The 17,143-nt window shown below is 40.3% G+C and overlaps 1 protein-coding gene across 3 annotated transcripts in view; it reads right to left on the bottom strand.

Annotated features, from left to right (window-relative positions):
* LOC124630948 (serine/threonine-protein kinase NLK) overlaps nt 1-16,733 on the bottom strand; it is a 109,048-nt gene extending 92,315 nt beyond the window's left edge. The window contains exon 1 of one of the 3 annotated variants that reach the window (XM_047164995.1): nt 16,069-16,733. In XM_047164995.1, coding sequence (XP_047020951.1) covers nt 16,069-16,265 — 197 coding nt within the window. In that variant the 5' untranslated portion in view covers nt 16,266-16,733. The remainder of the gene's footprint in view (nt 1-16,068) is intronic. The other 2 variants (XM_047164993.1, XM_047164994.1) reach the window with 2 other exon arrangements.
* Nucleotides 16,734-17,143: the final 410 nt, after the last annotated feature.

Raw genomic sequence — 17,143 nt, 5'->3', positions numbered from 1 at the left:
AGGGTTTTTGGCGAAAAAAGATAATCGGAATAATAACGTGCATTAGTTGAATTAGCTGAGCGAACTCTGGGAGGTAAGTAATGTGTGTCGATGACCCAATGAGTACAATTTGGTGGGAAGCTTGAGTGATGTCATAGTATTAACACCGCAATGACCGAGAGTATCCGGCCGTCCGCCTAACGGTGCCGGAGTTATGAGGGAAACATATTAACAATACACACTTAAACCGATGCTAGAAGTAATGGAAATTCATAATTTAAGTAGTTTAACGTTTTAAAGGAAATCGTTTCTTATCTTAAATACTGTGTTTAAACGATGACTTATGGATGGTTAAATTATTTTCAGATATTTGAGATTCTTGAGTTGCGTATTAATGTTAGAAACATGCTTTGTTCCCATTTTAAATATGCATAATGTTTTGTTTCCAATAAATAATAGCGTAACAATACACTGATTGACGCAAGCCCCTGCGAATTCCTCATTTGCCCGCTGGCATGCTAACAAATGGGAAATTTTACAATTACCAAAGACAAAAACTGTGAACAATGAGCAGTCAGATACAGTTATCGTTGATATTAACATCGGGCACTCGTCGACAATGGCCGGCCCCGCAGGAAGGCCGTGTTTTGCAAGCGGCCAGGTAGGCAATTTGACATTGTGTAAACGTTTTCACATGGGGGCCGAAAACGGAAACTTGGGTCACGCTCCTTGCATACAAAACGTGCTAGAGCACTCCTCGGCTAAAGAATATGATTAAACTGTGGGCTTCACTCTCCAGGGCACGGACATTACCAACTAACTTAATTTAGAAACACAAATGAGTAACAAGCCCTGTTTAATTCATAGCTTTCTAACTTTTTAATTCAAAACCATGTTTTGGGTTATTAATGTTTGTAAGCAGAATACTAAATGACGACATCCCATTACGATGACTGGACAAAGAAGTAATTAAATAATTTCCTTTGATTACCGAGGTATGCCGTAAGGTAGCTACACATTGACTCCTGGAAAAGCGAGTGAACACACAACTAACGAACTAGTGCCTCATTAGCAGTCGCTTAGAATTACATAATACACAACATAACATACATTGAAAGTAGCTTCGACAAAGTTACGTAGGGAGCGGACTTTGTATTAGGTCAGGTCAACATCATGCGATCCAGATATATATAAACACAACATGGGTAAACCTTACAAGTACACCCCGGGATGTTTGTAAGTAAACCAATGATGTAATTTGAGGTCAACACTATATCCCAGGGTTACAGTTATATAAGCCAAACACATGAGTCATGGCAAACCTTAGAACTGTAAAATGAGGGAGTACAACCTTAATATAATTGTGCCATCTCTAATAGTCAGTAGTAAGATGTCAATGTAAATATCAGGGTAACAGGACAGTAGTGTTCAAACGTTTAATAAATTCGATTAGGAAGTGATTGATGTATGGAAGGTAGGGGGCTAGGACGCCGTGTGCGGTCCCTCTGCGGCACACACGCACAATGAGCTCCGGGAGGAAACTAGCGACGTGCTTCGAAACACACGTGTGATCGATAACACGCAGCTGAAAAAATGAAATTTCATGTTGGCCTTTTCCCAGTTTTACATCAAAATGCCAGTAGGTTTAACACACATAAGTCAGTTGTGTAAAACGTACATTTAATACGATAATCTTCAATTAAGTCTTCACTGTTTGGGATTATAGCCAGAAACGTTGATCTGCTATTGCGATTAGGCAAAAACATATTGTAAGTTAGTGATAATTATAAAACTAAAGCTAACTAAACTAAAGCATTTTAAACTAGTCATTAATATGCAACCGATACGACCCAAAACAGAAGAAAATATCTTATTCAAAGTTACAGAAGGCGACCAAAGTACGTGGTAAGTGCGGCAGTTTCTAAAGCCCCCAGGGTGAGACTGGATACAATAAAATATCCAGTAGGCCCCTTCCCATCGCCCGCGTCTAACTTCCACCTCCATGGAGGCAGAGGAGGGTAATTTGCAACCCGTGAACGAAATGAAACGTAATGAGGGTTTAATTGTTGACTATATTTTCCAAAGAAGATGGATCAAAATTGCCCCACGTCCTATAACAATGTGAGGTATCACAAAAAAAAGATAAAAATGTTTAAAAAAATATGGCATACTCTCTGATTTATTTTTTTTACACCTTCATACGAAAAAAATGTTTTAGACATTGTTCAGGCGCTGTTAAGAAAACATCGTTCATAGGACTATTTATGGACTAATTTATTAAATTATTTTGTTGTTCGATAGGGTATACCTCACAGGTGGTCCCATAATCATCAGGTCAGGATCTGATGATGGAAATCCTGAGAAATCCATGGCAACTTTTGAAAGTTGTAGGTATGCGCAGGATAAAAACTTGACTATAAAGTGTATGTCTTATAACAATATGCAACAGTGAAGGTTTGGAGCTGACCTGATGATGGAGATGAAAGAAGGTCGAGGGAACTCGACAACCGAATATGTAAACTACCTCGTGTTTGGACTTATATTATTTGTATTGAATTGACCCTTGCAACAGTGAAGATTTGAAGCTGACTTGATGATGGAGACCAGAGAAGGACGAGGGAACTCGACAACTGAATATGTGAACTACCTCGTGTTTGGGCTTATATTATTCGTATTGATGAGAACTTTCCACTTATGCGGATAGTGACAACTGTGCTTGTCACTGAAAAGCAAAAAAAAAACAATGAAGTCGATGGGGAAATAAACTTAGGTACATCCATTAGACACCGACTGCTGAGGTAGTTTACATATTTTGTTGTCGAGTTCCCGCGACCTTCTCTGGTCTCCATCTTCGGGTCAGCTCCAAACCTTCACTGTTGCAAAGGTCTATTCAATACAAATAATATAAGCCCAAACACGAGGTAGTTTACATACTCAGTTGTCCCTCGACCTTCTTTCGTCTCCATCATCAGGTCAGCTCCAAACCTTCACTGTTGCATATTGTTATAATACATACACCTTATAGTCAAGCTTTTATCCTGCGCATGCCTACAACTTTCAAAAGTTGCCATGGATTTCTTAGGGTTTCCATCATCAGATCCTGACCTGATGATTATGGGACCACCTGTGAGGTATACCCTATCGAACAAAACATAATTTAATAAAATAGTCCATAAATAGTCCTATGAACGATGTTTTATTAACAGCGCCTGAACAATTTTTAAAGCATTTTTTTCGTATGAAGGTGTAAAAAAAATAAATTAAAGAGTATGCCATATTTTTTTTAACATTTTTATCTTTTTTTTGAGATACGTCACATTGTTATAGGACGTGGGGCAATTTTGTATGGATTGTGATCCATCTTCTTTTACCCCCTTCTCCAGTTTACACCAAAATGGTAACGGGACCGATCAAACTATCTTTAGTTTATTTTGATTGAAGTTGTATTTGTGGGTTTGTCTTTTTTGGCTACGCGTTTGTATCAACGATGTTTCGATAAGATAGTCTACGAGCATGATAGCGTAAATTACATGATCCTCACCAAAAAAAAATATATTAAAATTTCAGTTCCGCCCAAAATTTCAAATATTGTTACCTAAATAGTTCGTTACTATTTTTAGTGTAGTGTGTTACAAAATAGGCGGTCGTCCAATTTCTTAACATTTAATTCACGGCCTTGAGTGTAAACTACGATCACAAAGGAGACTAATGATTTAATAACGTGAACAACTGTGAACCATCACTGAATAGTGAATTCAATGAATAAATAGGTAAGTAAGAAGCTGATTCTGGATTGACCGATAATTCATAATTTGCATGTCGAATGTTTATTAACATTATTTATCGCTTTTCACTGTGTATTGAATGTTAACATAAATATTGAAGGCGATAACCCGACGCGCTGAAATCATTAAAACTATAAATATATTCCATAGTAAACCTGAATGAGAGCGAATATTTTTTGAGGCTACAGGCGATAGTGAAACACAGAGCATTTTATGGTGCAATTAAATAGTAACAAGTATACAACATTACTTTTGATTCAGAAAATTGGTGCCGCTTTCTGACTGCCGAATATCGTTGAAGCACTGCGCACTTCGCTAATTGAACTCAAGATACAAATAAAGTCGTCAGTATATCGTCAGGGGAAATCATAATATTAGCGTGTGCTATTTTTGATTCGTTGCAAGGCCCGAATGTCAATGGCACGTAAACTGTGTACACACGCACGAATGTTCCGTATATCTGATAAAGACCGCGAGGTTGACTGACCTGTGTGAACCGCGGAACCACGGGGAAGCCGCGACCAGTAAGCGGTTGCCAATTAATCGCTCTGCGACTATCATTAGATACCGTGCGATACGCAGTTTCAACGTTTTGTCGTGACGCCAAATCATTCGCATTGATGTCTTCGCTGTTAAAGGTTGGTTTTCCTTAAGCTAGATCCTGATTAGTTTTATGAATCAACGGTTATGACAAGCGTTACTAGCTACTTCATCTATGAACTTTATTACTGAATGTGTAAAGTTTCTTGAGCTTGGGCCTTCGATCCAACAAAAGGGTCCTATAGGACTTGGTATTTACGAATACTTATAACTTAGTTGACTTTTTGTGGTTGCTTTGATCTTTCACCTAAGTTGCCAGCTATTACAATGACAGTAAAACTTTTTGAAGCCGGTACTAAATGTTAGAAACAATACAACAATTTGTAGAGGTAAACTGTCCGTACAATTACGGAATATATACAAAACAGTCGGCTTTGTCAGTCAATGTCTGCCGTTATAGGTTGGAACTTGTACAAAGAAACGTAAACTTGTGAAATAGCTCAACATTAGAAGCAATAAAACTACATTTAGCTTACAATAGTTGTTTTTGTACTGTTTTGGAATAATTCTGTACATTTTCGTGATCGCCGTGAATTTATACACCTTTAGCATCTTCTACGCTTTGCTTGACGACAATGATTTGAATACAAGGATCTTATTTGGTGTACACAATGTCATAAACTATGGCCCCCAGTGCGTGAGAAAAATACGAAGTTAGAGAGTGACTACGTAACGTCAATTTATGATTACTACAGAAAAAAAATATTCTACTCTGCAAGCCTTTTCGTTCCAAGAAATTAAAAACTTTATAGAAAACCAGGGTCTTTCCCTAGAAATATTAGGAAATAATCTCAGACGGGAATTTTGATGTACCTACTTTCCTGCATTGCTATTCTCCACAATAGTGTCGAGGAGTAAGAGAGAAGTATTAATTTTATCAATATAGATTACGTCATTATTAGGCCGGTCAAAATAGACATTTGAAATAACAAAAATTCCCACAAAGCTGATTTTTGGCGGAGAGCTAGATTGATGTATAATAAATCTGTAAAAAAAGTGTGTCTGTACATTGAATATATTAAAAAAATAATAATTGGGTGGGGTTTAGAAACAGTAATGGAGCACAAATCCAAAAAAAAAATTTTGTCTGTATGTCTGTATGTCTGTTTGTTTGTACACGCTAATCTTCGGAACTACTGAACGGATTTCAATGATTTTTTCTTTGTTGTATCAGTATTAAGCCTGGTCAACATATAGGCTATAATTTATCTTCGAAACTTGAAGACCTGATGCAGAACACCAACAGACCAACAAAACTATAAGAGATACAAAAATGGTGCCATGGCAAAAATTGTTTCATGTGATGAGCATTTTCAGTTGAGATAATAAATTTGAAGATCTGGAACACCTGATGTGGAACCCCAAGAGCCCAGCTTCTCTGTACCATATACAGGTATGACGCTTTAGCAAAAGTTGTTCAATTTGATAAGCACTTTCTATTGACTTATACAAATTGAAGATCTAAAATACCTGATGTGGAACTCCAGGGGCCCAGCTAGACTATAGCATATAGAGGTATGACATTTCAGCAAAAGTTGTTCAATCTGATAAGCACTCTCTGTTGACTTATAAAAATTGAAGATGTAAAACACCTGATGTGGAACCCTAGGAGCCCAGCTAGACTATAGCATACAAAAATATGACGTTTTAGCAAAAGTTGTTCAATTTGATAAGCACTTTCTATTGACTTATACAAATTGAAGATCTAAAACACCTGATGTGGAACTCCAGGGGCCCAGCTAGACTATAGCATATAGAGGTATGACATTTCAGCAAAAGTTGTTCAATCTGATAAGCACTCTCAGTTGACTTATAAAAATTGAAGATGTAAAACACCTGATGTGGAACCCTAGGAGCCCAGCTAGACTATAGCATACAAAAATATGACGTTTTAGCAAAAGTGGTTCAATCTGATAAGCACTCTCTATTGACGAATAAACATCGAAGATCTGGAACACCTGATGTGGAACTTCAAGAGCAATACTACACTGTCTTAAAATGTATAGAAATGAATGTTATGAAATAGGTATGGTGAATTTAAAAAAGTAATTAGTCCGTCTTTTAGATAACCCTAAAATAATGGACACGTATTTTTTCGTTTCTTCTTCTCACAAACAAATAATAACGAAGATATACCTAACACGCTTGAATTTTGTGTTAAGTCACTGCTTAGTACAAATTTTACATACCTAGACGTGGCGTCACGAGCCCCCACTCTCCGAATTTGTTGCGTTATATCTCATTATTATTTTGTATGTCTCTTCCAGACCTCGGGACTACAGAGTTCCGAATTTTCGGCAGGAAAACATGGGGCCGAAACCAACACGCTGAAGCCCTTTTGAGACAACTTTAATGAAATGGTGACACAAAACCGACGATTATCCCTTTATACACTATAGGAATGTACCCAAGGACTATCCCCGTTTCAGTACTAGCGCTGATTTCTCGGAAACTATTGCTAACTATGGATGAAAAATAATTGGGCTATTGTGATGAGATGCTAATGGACTAGGAATGTGGAAACTACGCGTACTATGGATACCTGCCGATGACAGTGTATTAGATACATGTAAGTGGAGACTCAGACTCAGACCCCCGGGAATCAGTCACTGAATAGTAACAAGAGGGCAACAGGGACATCATGAGCGACTGAAGTGTCAGGATACATCGGCGGATTTTAAACGCAGATTACGCGCTCCCTGTGGGTCACTTATCACGAGGCACCTATCCTCCGAGCAGGGCTACTAACCCTGCTCCAGCGACTCCACTCTGGACGGCCAAGCCAAGCCAGAGGCGTGAGACCTAACACCGTCATGGTTCACTCCGACCGGCCGGAGATTGGGGACAGTATACTCTCCTTGGAGGACTCAGTATATATAGCCCCGCGGTGTCGCTACTCCCCGTCATCAGCCTCAGACGTTTCTGTTGTAATGGCTATGCGTATTCCGTTGTTTTCAAGTCAACGGGCCCTTAAAATTCAATATCAGACGATACAGATCTTTGATTTTGCTGACCCCGTCGTCGCTGACATAAGGGACAGGATCCGCGTACGAAGTCGCGGGCAGAAGCTAGTTATAAATAAAATACTAAAAGTCCCCATCGATCCCATGTGTGCGTCAAAAGTTATTCGAGGTCAAATGTCAAAATTTTTGGTTTTTTTGTGTTTTTTTCGAAAACGGTAAGTTTTATCAAAAAAAGACACCAGACCAAAGTTGTAGATCTTTAAATTTTCTACAAGAATGGCATTAACAGTTTTCTCATAAATCTTACCATTCCTGAGATATCGCGATTCAAAGAGTCACACTACACATGATATGCACATATAAGCAATGTATATACGAGGGCTTTGAGTGTCACACTCTTATTGACTAAAAACCGTCGTGTTCCGTCGTAAGCCTTTTATGTACCAGGGCCGCGGTAACTTTTTCGAACAATCCCGCAGCCCCGACAGGCCTTGGCCCTGCTGGGCCCCGCTGGGGCTGCTGACATGTCTTTGAGGAGCGCGTGGAACAACGCGCCGCCGACAGGGGTTTTTTGTCTATTAACTAGACATGAGCGATGAGCCACCCGAACTCACCGCACAGAGACCCACGCCTACGGTGGCCGGGAGTCGTCTTGCGACACCCGGAGCCCTTGGTGTCTGCCAGGTCCAGCGCGGCGGCCGGGATGAGAGGTGCGAACTCTTTGTCGTTCCGCCTCCTCCTTCTCGGACGCGAGAGGTCGCCGCCGCCTAAAGCCACGGCGAGGACCCGAAGGTGCTCTTCCCACACAGGGCACACCTGGACTGTGTGGTCCATCGTGCCCTTGGGGCTGTCCGCACAGTGGTGACACCCGGGCGCCTCCTCACGACCGATTCGATACAGATACCTTCCAAAACAAATGTATCCGGTGAGCCGCCATGACTCCTTCTGAGCCACTCCTCAAAGGGGGGACTTACGGCCACTATGGTGGCGTGCCCTAATTTACAACATCATGTGTAAAACAGAGATAAAGTTAGGAGTTAGGAGTTTACAGTTTAACTTTCAGTTGCATTGTATAATTTTGTCAGCTTACTATTGTTAAGTAATAGACTGTTTGTAAAAATATTACTTTTTAAAAGAGTGTCTATGGAGTTTCTTGCCGGCTCTTCTCCATGAGACCAACTTTTTGTTTCATAGGAGCCTGCAAAGACCTTTTTGAAATAAAAGGATTTTGATTTTGATTTAGAATTTCAACGTGGGCACTCTAGCTTCAGTGACAAGCCACGTGAAGGTAGTTCATAACCCGCCATGATCCAAGATAATATCGAGGCTAAGCGGCAGTTAATTCTCGCAGACCAACATGTAGCATACCGTGACATAGACCCGTGGGCATTACGATTATTTTACATTCCCCAATATTAAGCAAAGTCTTCGTGGTTAACGTTTCAGTACACCTGAAAAAGCTGTTGACTCACACAAATCGGCCATTTTGACTACCCCCACTTCAGAATGGAATAAATGTTTCAAGAACTGGTTTAAATGCATGCAAAAGTGCATTAAATATCGCGGAGAATTCTTTGATAAACAATAAATGTTATTAACCTATTAGATTGTCTGCACTTATTTCAAACGACACAACTTAAAAGGCAGCCCTCGTATATACGTGGCTCATATGTGCATATCATGTGTAGTGTGACTCTTTGAAGCGCGATATCTCAGGAATGGTAACATTTAGGAGAAAACTGTTAATGCCGTTTTTGTAGAAAATTTTATAATCTACAATTTTGGTCAGATGTATTTTTTTGATAAAACTTAACGTTTTCGAAAAAAACACAAAAAAAAAACAAAAATTTTGACATTTGACCTCGAATAACTTTTGACGCACACATGGGATCGATGGGGACTTTTAGTATTTTATTTATAATGATCAAATCTAGCTCTCCACCAAAAATCAGCTCTGTGGGAATTTTTGTTATTTGACCACTACTTTTATGTCTATTTTGACCGGGCTATATGTAGTTTTGGCTACAATGCGGTTCTCCACTAATCCTTTGTTTCATTCGCGTAGCAGTCGTAGTACGAGTACGGAGTACCAAGATATTGCTTGCTGTAATCTTCTTCTTCTTCTTAGCGTTTATCCCGTCTTGTGACGGGGTCCGCTTTCCGTATCTTCTTCTTCCACTTCGCTCTATCTTGGACATCTTCCATATTGCTTGCTGTAATGGTTATTGAAATATAGCCAAAATAGGTCTTTAGCGACTGTATCACGGAATCTCGAAGTTCAAAATGCCGAAGTACTGAAGCCATAAAGTACACAAGATCGATGCACGTGACTTAGAATGTACGCTACATCGAAGTACTGAATTGCGAATGTTCATGATACCGATGTACGGAATATCGAAAGTTTGTTATAGCGAAGTACGTGATTGCGATTGTTCTGAATCCCGATGTACGGAATATCGAAAGTTTGTGACACCGAAGTACCTAATATCGAAGGGTTTAAAATCACGGTATCTGCGGTAATTGGTAATATCAACCGGAAATGCTTTAAATATCGTATTTTGATCAATTTCCAGTAAAAAATGCATTGCTTTAATGTACTTGTGTTAAATCTACGAGATCTTATGTTGTTATTCCACGACTTTGTTTTCGATTTCTGTCGTGGTTCACATTTATTCATCATTATTTGCCGAGCCTTTCCCAACAACCACCCACCCACCTAACATTGTATTGAGGTCTGCATTATATATTATATACACTTTTTGTTTTCAGCATTGTATTGGGGCCAGGGGCGCATCAATGTTTTACAAGGAGCGACAACATAAGATCTCGTAGACCGACCCCAACATTGTTGTTGGGGAAAGGCTAGGCTCAATATAATGCAGACCTCAATACCTACAATGTTAGGTGGGTGGGTGGTTGTTGGGAAAGGCTCGGCAAATAATGATGAATAAATGTGAACCACGACAGAAATCGAAAACAAAGTCGTTGAATAACAACATAAGATCTCGCAGATTTAACACAAGTACATTAAAGCAATGCATTTTTTACTGGAAATTGATCAAAATACGATATTTAAAGCATTTCCGGTTGATATTACCAATTACCGCAGATACCGTGATTTTAAACCCTTCGATATTAGGTACTTCGGTGTCACAAACTTTCGATATTCCGTACATCGGGATTCAGAACAATCGCAATCACGTACTTCGCTATAACAAACTTTCGATATTCCGTACATCGGTATCATGAACATTCGCAATTCAGTACTTCGATGTAGCGTACATTCTAAGTCACGTGCATCGATCTTGTGTACTTTATGGCTTCAGTACTTCGGCATTTTGAACTTCGAGATTCCGTGATACAGTCGTCTTTAGCAGCTGAAGCGAAAATCGGGTTAATGACTTTCAACATTCCTCTGAATACGCCCTTTTATTGGCAAATAAACCTAAATACCTACTCTAATGGTATATATGTATACGCCAGGATTTCACATACAAAACATTAATGGAATACTTTTAGTAGAGCAATATTTTTTGTAACTTTTTTTACGTTTCGACGAAATTACTATTAGTTCTCTATTACTAAACAGGCTTATCAGACAACGTGTAGTAGTAAAGATAACTGGAAACAAACTTGTTATGTGAACGCACAGCGTGGCTTGTGACGTCATTGCGTACCACGCGCTCTGGATTAGGGGAACAGATAAGGAAAACAGGATTTCATAAAGTAGGAATTTGTACTTTGCAGCCGGGAATGGAATAAACAGAAGCTTCGTGAAGGTCTCCCAAATTGAATTTGGAAATTGAACTTGGGCTTTCTCATACAAATGTAGGCTGGCATAACCGTGGCTGGGTTGATTGCTAATTACCTACAAAAAGTTTTCGAACAAAAGATAGCTTCATCGTTTTGATGCATTTTCTACTCGTCGTTTATTGCCATAAATCACGGCATCATCCACGGCTTTGTATAGCCAATGTAATAGAGAGCTAGTCTTTTCATGACATTCTTCGCCAACTATAAAGATTTAGCGTCTATCTTGGCAAATAAAAGTAACACGATAAGCCGGCATATAAACGTGCTAAATATTATGTCAAGTTAAGATCGTAAATGATTCTCCTTTAATCTATTTGGGCCACAGATATTGCTATTTATTCTCCAGCAGGTGACTAACCTACTATGACCTGTTCCTCGCAGTTCCAAATAACAAGTATTAGGGCCAGCGTGAAATCTTAATCCGATATCAGTCAATCACACCTTTACAGCTCCTTTCTCACGACACCAATTATCGTTTGACGGTGATGGAGCAAAAAATATCTGTGGTTAATGGCTGACTTGCAACTAAGTGGTTTCTTAGGTCACAACGCGGAGTCTTAACAGAACTTCAATGTTAAAGTGTGACTGGAAAGCGTTTAAAGAGAGCTCATAAAAAAAAAAACTTAATGAATACCTAAGAAGTCGGTTGAGATCATAATTACATAAATATAAATCTTTGTTATAAGAAATCGCACTGCTAAAGAATTTCAATAGAAAATGTACATTGCATATCTGCAAGAAAGTAACTATTTAAGAAAGGTAAAAAAATGAAGATCGAGAAAAACTCATCTCAGAACTTTCCCAATGTATTTTTTAAGTCACTATTGCTATAATGCAAGGACTTCGTTCTACCAGGACTGTGTAGATAGGACGAAGAATTCGCGTCTTTGTCTAAAGCCATATTAAATGAAGAATAGGGGTTAAGTTGCAGTCCTATGGTGCACCTAAGCTGGAAATCTTACAATAGAATTATGTCATGTCACTTAATGCACGCACGATAGCCGGCAGGCGGGCTAAGATCCCAGTGACCTGGTTACCCGTAAGCAGGCCAGCTCGTTGCCGGTACTAGCGTCGCCGTTATCTTCTCTACTTCACATATCTGTACCACCATGAACACATGGTACTGATTCATGGCGGGTGGTCTGGGATTTTATAAAATAGGACCTCTTCTGACAGTTTCTATTGGGAGCTTTATTAGCGCTACACCTGGCTACACCTTATTAGATTTCGCAAAACCTCATGGGTGTCTCAAGTCTACAAACCAAGTGTGTTGAAGCGAGATTACAGAAAAGAGATTCTTTTGTTTCCTTGAGTAGTAAAGGGTTTCCAAAGTTATTACTTCTTTTGTCTAGCGTTTACAGAGTCGTTTTTACACAAAGAAGGATGTGGCAATGAAAAGAGTTGGATTTAGGGATGTACACTTATTACTCCAATTAAATCCTTCTTAGATGATATTTGGGTGTTGTATTTCTGTTCTTTTTGTTTTGTAGATAACGAGTCGAGTGTGACAATAATGTCACCGGTAGGCTTCGAGAGAGTGAAACTCAACGGTATTTATACCGAAATCAACGCAGATAAAAACCGCCGTAACTGTCGCGATTTGGCACAATATCCGTTCGCTAGTCATGCTTTCTTGAACTAAGTAACTGCACTTGAGTACTTTTAAATAACGCCAATTCATTTAAAAGAAAAGTTTCAAAACTACTTACCTATACGAACAGTTAGCCAAGTTTGAATACTCAAAGTTCCCCAAGTATTGAGGTCTGACTTTGGCAGGTAAGCGTATAGTTTTTATGGGATCGTCGTATAAAAAATGCCTTTTCAAAGCATCGACAAAAAGCATTAGCTATTATATCTGGATATACGTACCATGCTCATGGGCATTAATTAAATAATTGTCCCTCCTTAAAATACTTTATAATCTCCTTCCATCCAAACTTTAAAAGCATGGAAACGTTTGGTATTAAGCTTCAGGCGAGTGCTTTTAATCAAGTGTTCCACAAAATGTGTTCCAAACTCTGTTGGAGAGCGAGTTTGCCATAAAGGCGGATGGATCAAGTTTTTCAACTGGCTCGAAGCAATTAGCCACGGCCAGCAGGGTGGAGACGTAGGCGCGACCCGAGGCGCGGCGCGGGCTGCGCAGCCCGATCAATCAGCCCGCACGCTTGTGGTAATTAATTTACTATAGGCCGGGCCTATCCTAGCTATCACGACCCAAGTCCATCACCTTGTGAATTGATATCGCTTCAGTTCAATTGGCATGCAGGTAGTGCGGCCACACACCGAACATCAACATGTTATCGCCTGATCTCGCTCGACATTAAATTAACCAAACGTATGCAGGGACGCTCGCTACGTTATATTCTCTATGTTGCAATGTGTTTTGACATTCGTGTATTCCCATCTTCTGAGGCGACTGATGTGAATTTGTTACGTTACTTTGTATACCTAAAAGCAAGTACATATTTCTGCTAACATTTTAACATACATTCGGAAATTGCCTTTTACACTTCAGTCATCTTGACGTTCGAAGCTGTTTGTAAAAGTCGTTGGCATTAAACGTTTCAAGTTCTTAACATAAATATTTCTAGTCGACATAAAATTCACCTCATGTTGATCAGTTTTGCGGCAGCATGTGCACAGCGACAGGTTTTAAATTTAGTAGCTAAACCTTTTGAGAGCTAACGAAATTTCTTTTTTCTTTTTAAGCGACTTCTCATGTCCTATAATTAGTTTCGCATTAGCAGCGAAAGTTGTCACGACTTTACGAATAAATACCCGGCTTAATATCGCTTGACATTTTCGAAACTCCCAGCGGTAGCGAACATCACGTCTACCTGAATAGGCCTTTATTACGGCTTTCTATTGTTTCTAACGCCTGTGTGTGCTGTTATAGTGTTATTCTTATGTAGGAACTCTGTACAAGTCGTTATGACGTGACGGCGCGCTATCGTGATTGTCTTGTCACCGCTGAGCAATGACGAAACGCACTCGTTACATGCGAAGATGAGCATAACGAGAGTAAAACTGCATTGTTTCAGCAAAAACTATGAAAATATCTCGTTGGAGATCGACACAAAGATATTCTAAAGCCTGGACCAGAATATATTAAAACACTCAGAATGGAGAGAAATAACTAAAATGTTAATGTTAAGGAGTCCCTATTTGCATTCAACGGGCGAGTACAAGGAAGGAGAGGAGGGCTAGGAGCGGAGCAGAGCGCGAGCCGGGTTTTAGGGCTCTCGACCGGCGATCGACGCGGTCTCGGAATAATCAGGCGTGCCTCCCCTCGTCGCGGTCGTTCACACACAATCGACGCGGCAAGCGCCATGAGGGACCTACCTACGCACGACGAGTCGACACAAAGCATCCACCCATACCTAACAACCGCTACCCCCGATGCATGAACGTTGCACTACTTCAGGTCGCTCTCACGGTGCTCAAACTCGTATCTACACCTTTCGACTTAAGGGCGAGTGTCGTCTACGCGGGAGAACCACGCATTCGCTGCCTCCGCTTCGATAACAGATATCGAGGCCATTAATTCAAAAGCTACCTAAAGGTGCAAGCAATAAAGTACAGTTTCAGTCGAGGAGTGAGTTCGGCCGCCCGACGCAATGTGCATTCGATTGCGGGCAACATGAATATTGAAAATCGCTCTTATGTCGTTCGCGCTGAATCGAATGCTCGTCGCCGGCCGGCACAAACACCACGTGTTTACAGAAGGCAACTGGTGCAGATTAGACTAGTAAACTGCCTAACTTCAGCGCAATGTAAACTTTTGGAAAACTTGTTAGTTCGACAAGTGATGTAAATAAAGGCTTAGAATAGAAAGATTTAGTTCAAGTAATAAAACAGTCCGTGCTCGTTAAAAATTGAAGATTTTCAAATGGAATCGTAGCTTTCTAGGTTTAACCGTTGCATCGTGTTCAGAGGTAGTAAAACGAACGTTGGTCGTAGAGACTAGTAATAATTGCTTAGTGCGCTTTACTTATCGACGAGTCGAGTAGCACTTAGGAAGCGACTACACGATTCTCGGGATAACGGTACAGTCTTTGTTACTTTAAATTGCTTTGGGACTGGAAGGCAATGTAGGAATCTGCAGATGGGTAGGTATTAGGTAGGTTGGACTAGAATACCGTAATTCTCCGTCGCTTCTCATCGCTTCTGCAAAGTTCATTCCATCCATTGCCCAAGGATCGAAGTCGTAAAAAACTTGATCATTGCATTCATTCTTAGATTTATAGCAGTGTCGAATAACGCGGCTTGGAGCAGTAGGTCGTAAAATAGTAGTCGATAAGAACCACATTGTAAGTATTCTGTTATTGCAAAATATGGTGCATGAGTGCACACGAACCAGCTGCTTTAGTGCTGCAGTTCTTGAAGAATATAATTATGTACCTTTTCAATCACAAGAAATATTGTCATTGCATCCGTTTTGAGTAATATAGGTAGGTATATTACCCCTCTATTATGTGGAAACAATGAAAAGGTAGGTGTCTTGTGATTGATTTAGGACCGCTAAAACGAATAGATAGTAGAAAAAATTGTATGGTACTTACATCCATACATTTTTTTTCCCTTACACCGTATTTAAAAAATATGTATGTACCTACCTAAGCAAAAAATACAATGAAATCTCTCGGGTTTCGGGATCCTTATGGGTATAGGAACGCTCCATCACAATAGCCAAAGATCAAACAATCAATCACAACACGATTAGATAAAGCGAAAATATCACGTTCCGAATATCAGGATAGGTTCTTATTCAACGGTTCAATAACATAAAAGTTTTGTCCATAATTCAGAAAGCCACACACTTTTTAAATAAAAGTTAGCAACCCGAACAGAACTGTCAGACAGTTTCGTCAATTTAGTTTTGTGACGCGGGCAGTTTGAAAATATAAACAACAACAAAATTGACTCACCATACAACACCGAAGGCGCCATAGCCAATTGGGCGGTCGGGTTGCACGTCTGTCGGGATGGCCGGCGTCTGGTAGTAGGGCGCCGCTGCCGCCAGGATGGCGCCCTGCGGCGCGCTCTGCGTACCGCCCTGCATCAGCGACATGGACACACTCATGGAGACGCGAGAGTGCCGCGCGGGGCCGCTTACAGCCGCCATCCAACCGCTCAGCGGCGAGCCGTCACCGCAGACTCATCACACGGCGAACCCCACGACCTCGACACTGCGCCCGATCACCAGACCTCGCCTCCCAGTGGACACACGACAATATCACCGGTTACTTCTTTATTATTCATGCTCGATTGACTATGCGGGATCACTAAACAACACACGGAACGTCGAGACACCTGTAGATTACACCAGTTATTTCACGTTTGAGCGAGGAGTTTCAGTGCGGTTGTGACTTGATGTGGAGTTCGCTTCTTCCTGGACAAAGGATGAGACCGTAAAATATTTATCCGCGTCGCGTACAGACGTCCACGCGTCACAAAAATCGAGCGAAACTGGTTGAAAGGAGGGGCAGAGGGGAGCGGCGGCGAGGACGCGATCAAAAAGAGACAGCGAATAACAATGGCGACGACGCGCAGTGAACAGCTGTGCTTGGGAACCAACCTGAATTCCTTTTAAGGCTTACGTGTATTTTTATTCTCTTTTAGTAATAAAATAGGAATCAATAAATTGTAGGACCTAAAATAACGCAATTGAATTTTGTACCGTGACAGATTTTTAACGAAACTTCAAAATTGACATTTATTATTTGAATGGCGCTAGTGCACCTAAAATTGACAAGAGACGCCCCTGTGAAGTGTTGTCGGATTACACAATAATATACAAACTTTTTAGTTTGAAGGAGAATTTAACTTTGTTGTACATTTAGTTACTTTCGTACTCCATATCTAGACACACGGCAGTGTGTCCGCCAAGTTCGAGCAAAAAAGCGACACACCGGCCGTGGGTTATATTACACGAACCATTTCGGGCCAAATTCGACCCCCCTGTAACTCAAAATCTATTTTATTTACGCATATCAAATTTCT

This window comes from Helicoverpa zea, chromosome 6, assembly GCF_022581195.2.
Source record: "Helicoverpa zea isolate HzStark_Cry1AcR chromosome 6, ilHelZeax1.1, whole genome shotgun sequence".
In the NCBI taxonomy this organism is placed as follows: Eukaryota; Metazoa; Arthropoda; class Insecta; order Lepidoptera; family Noctuidae; genus Helicoverpa; species Helicoverpa zea.
Note: the sequence above shows the minus strand (reverse complement) of the source record. Positions and strands in the feature narration are given on the sequence as shown.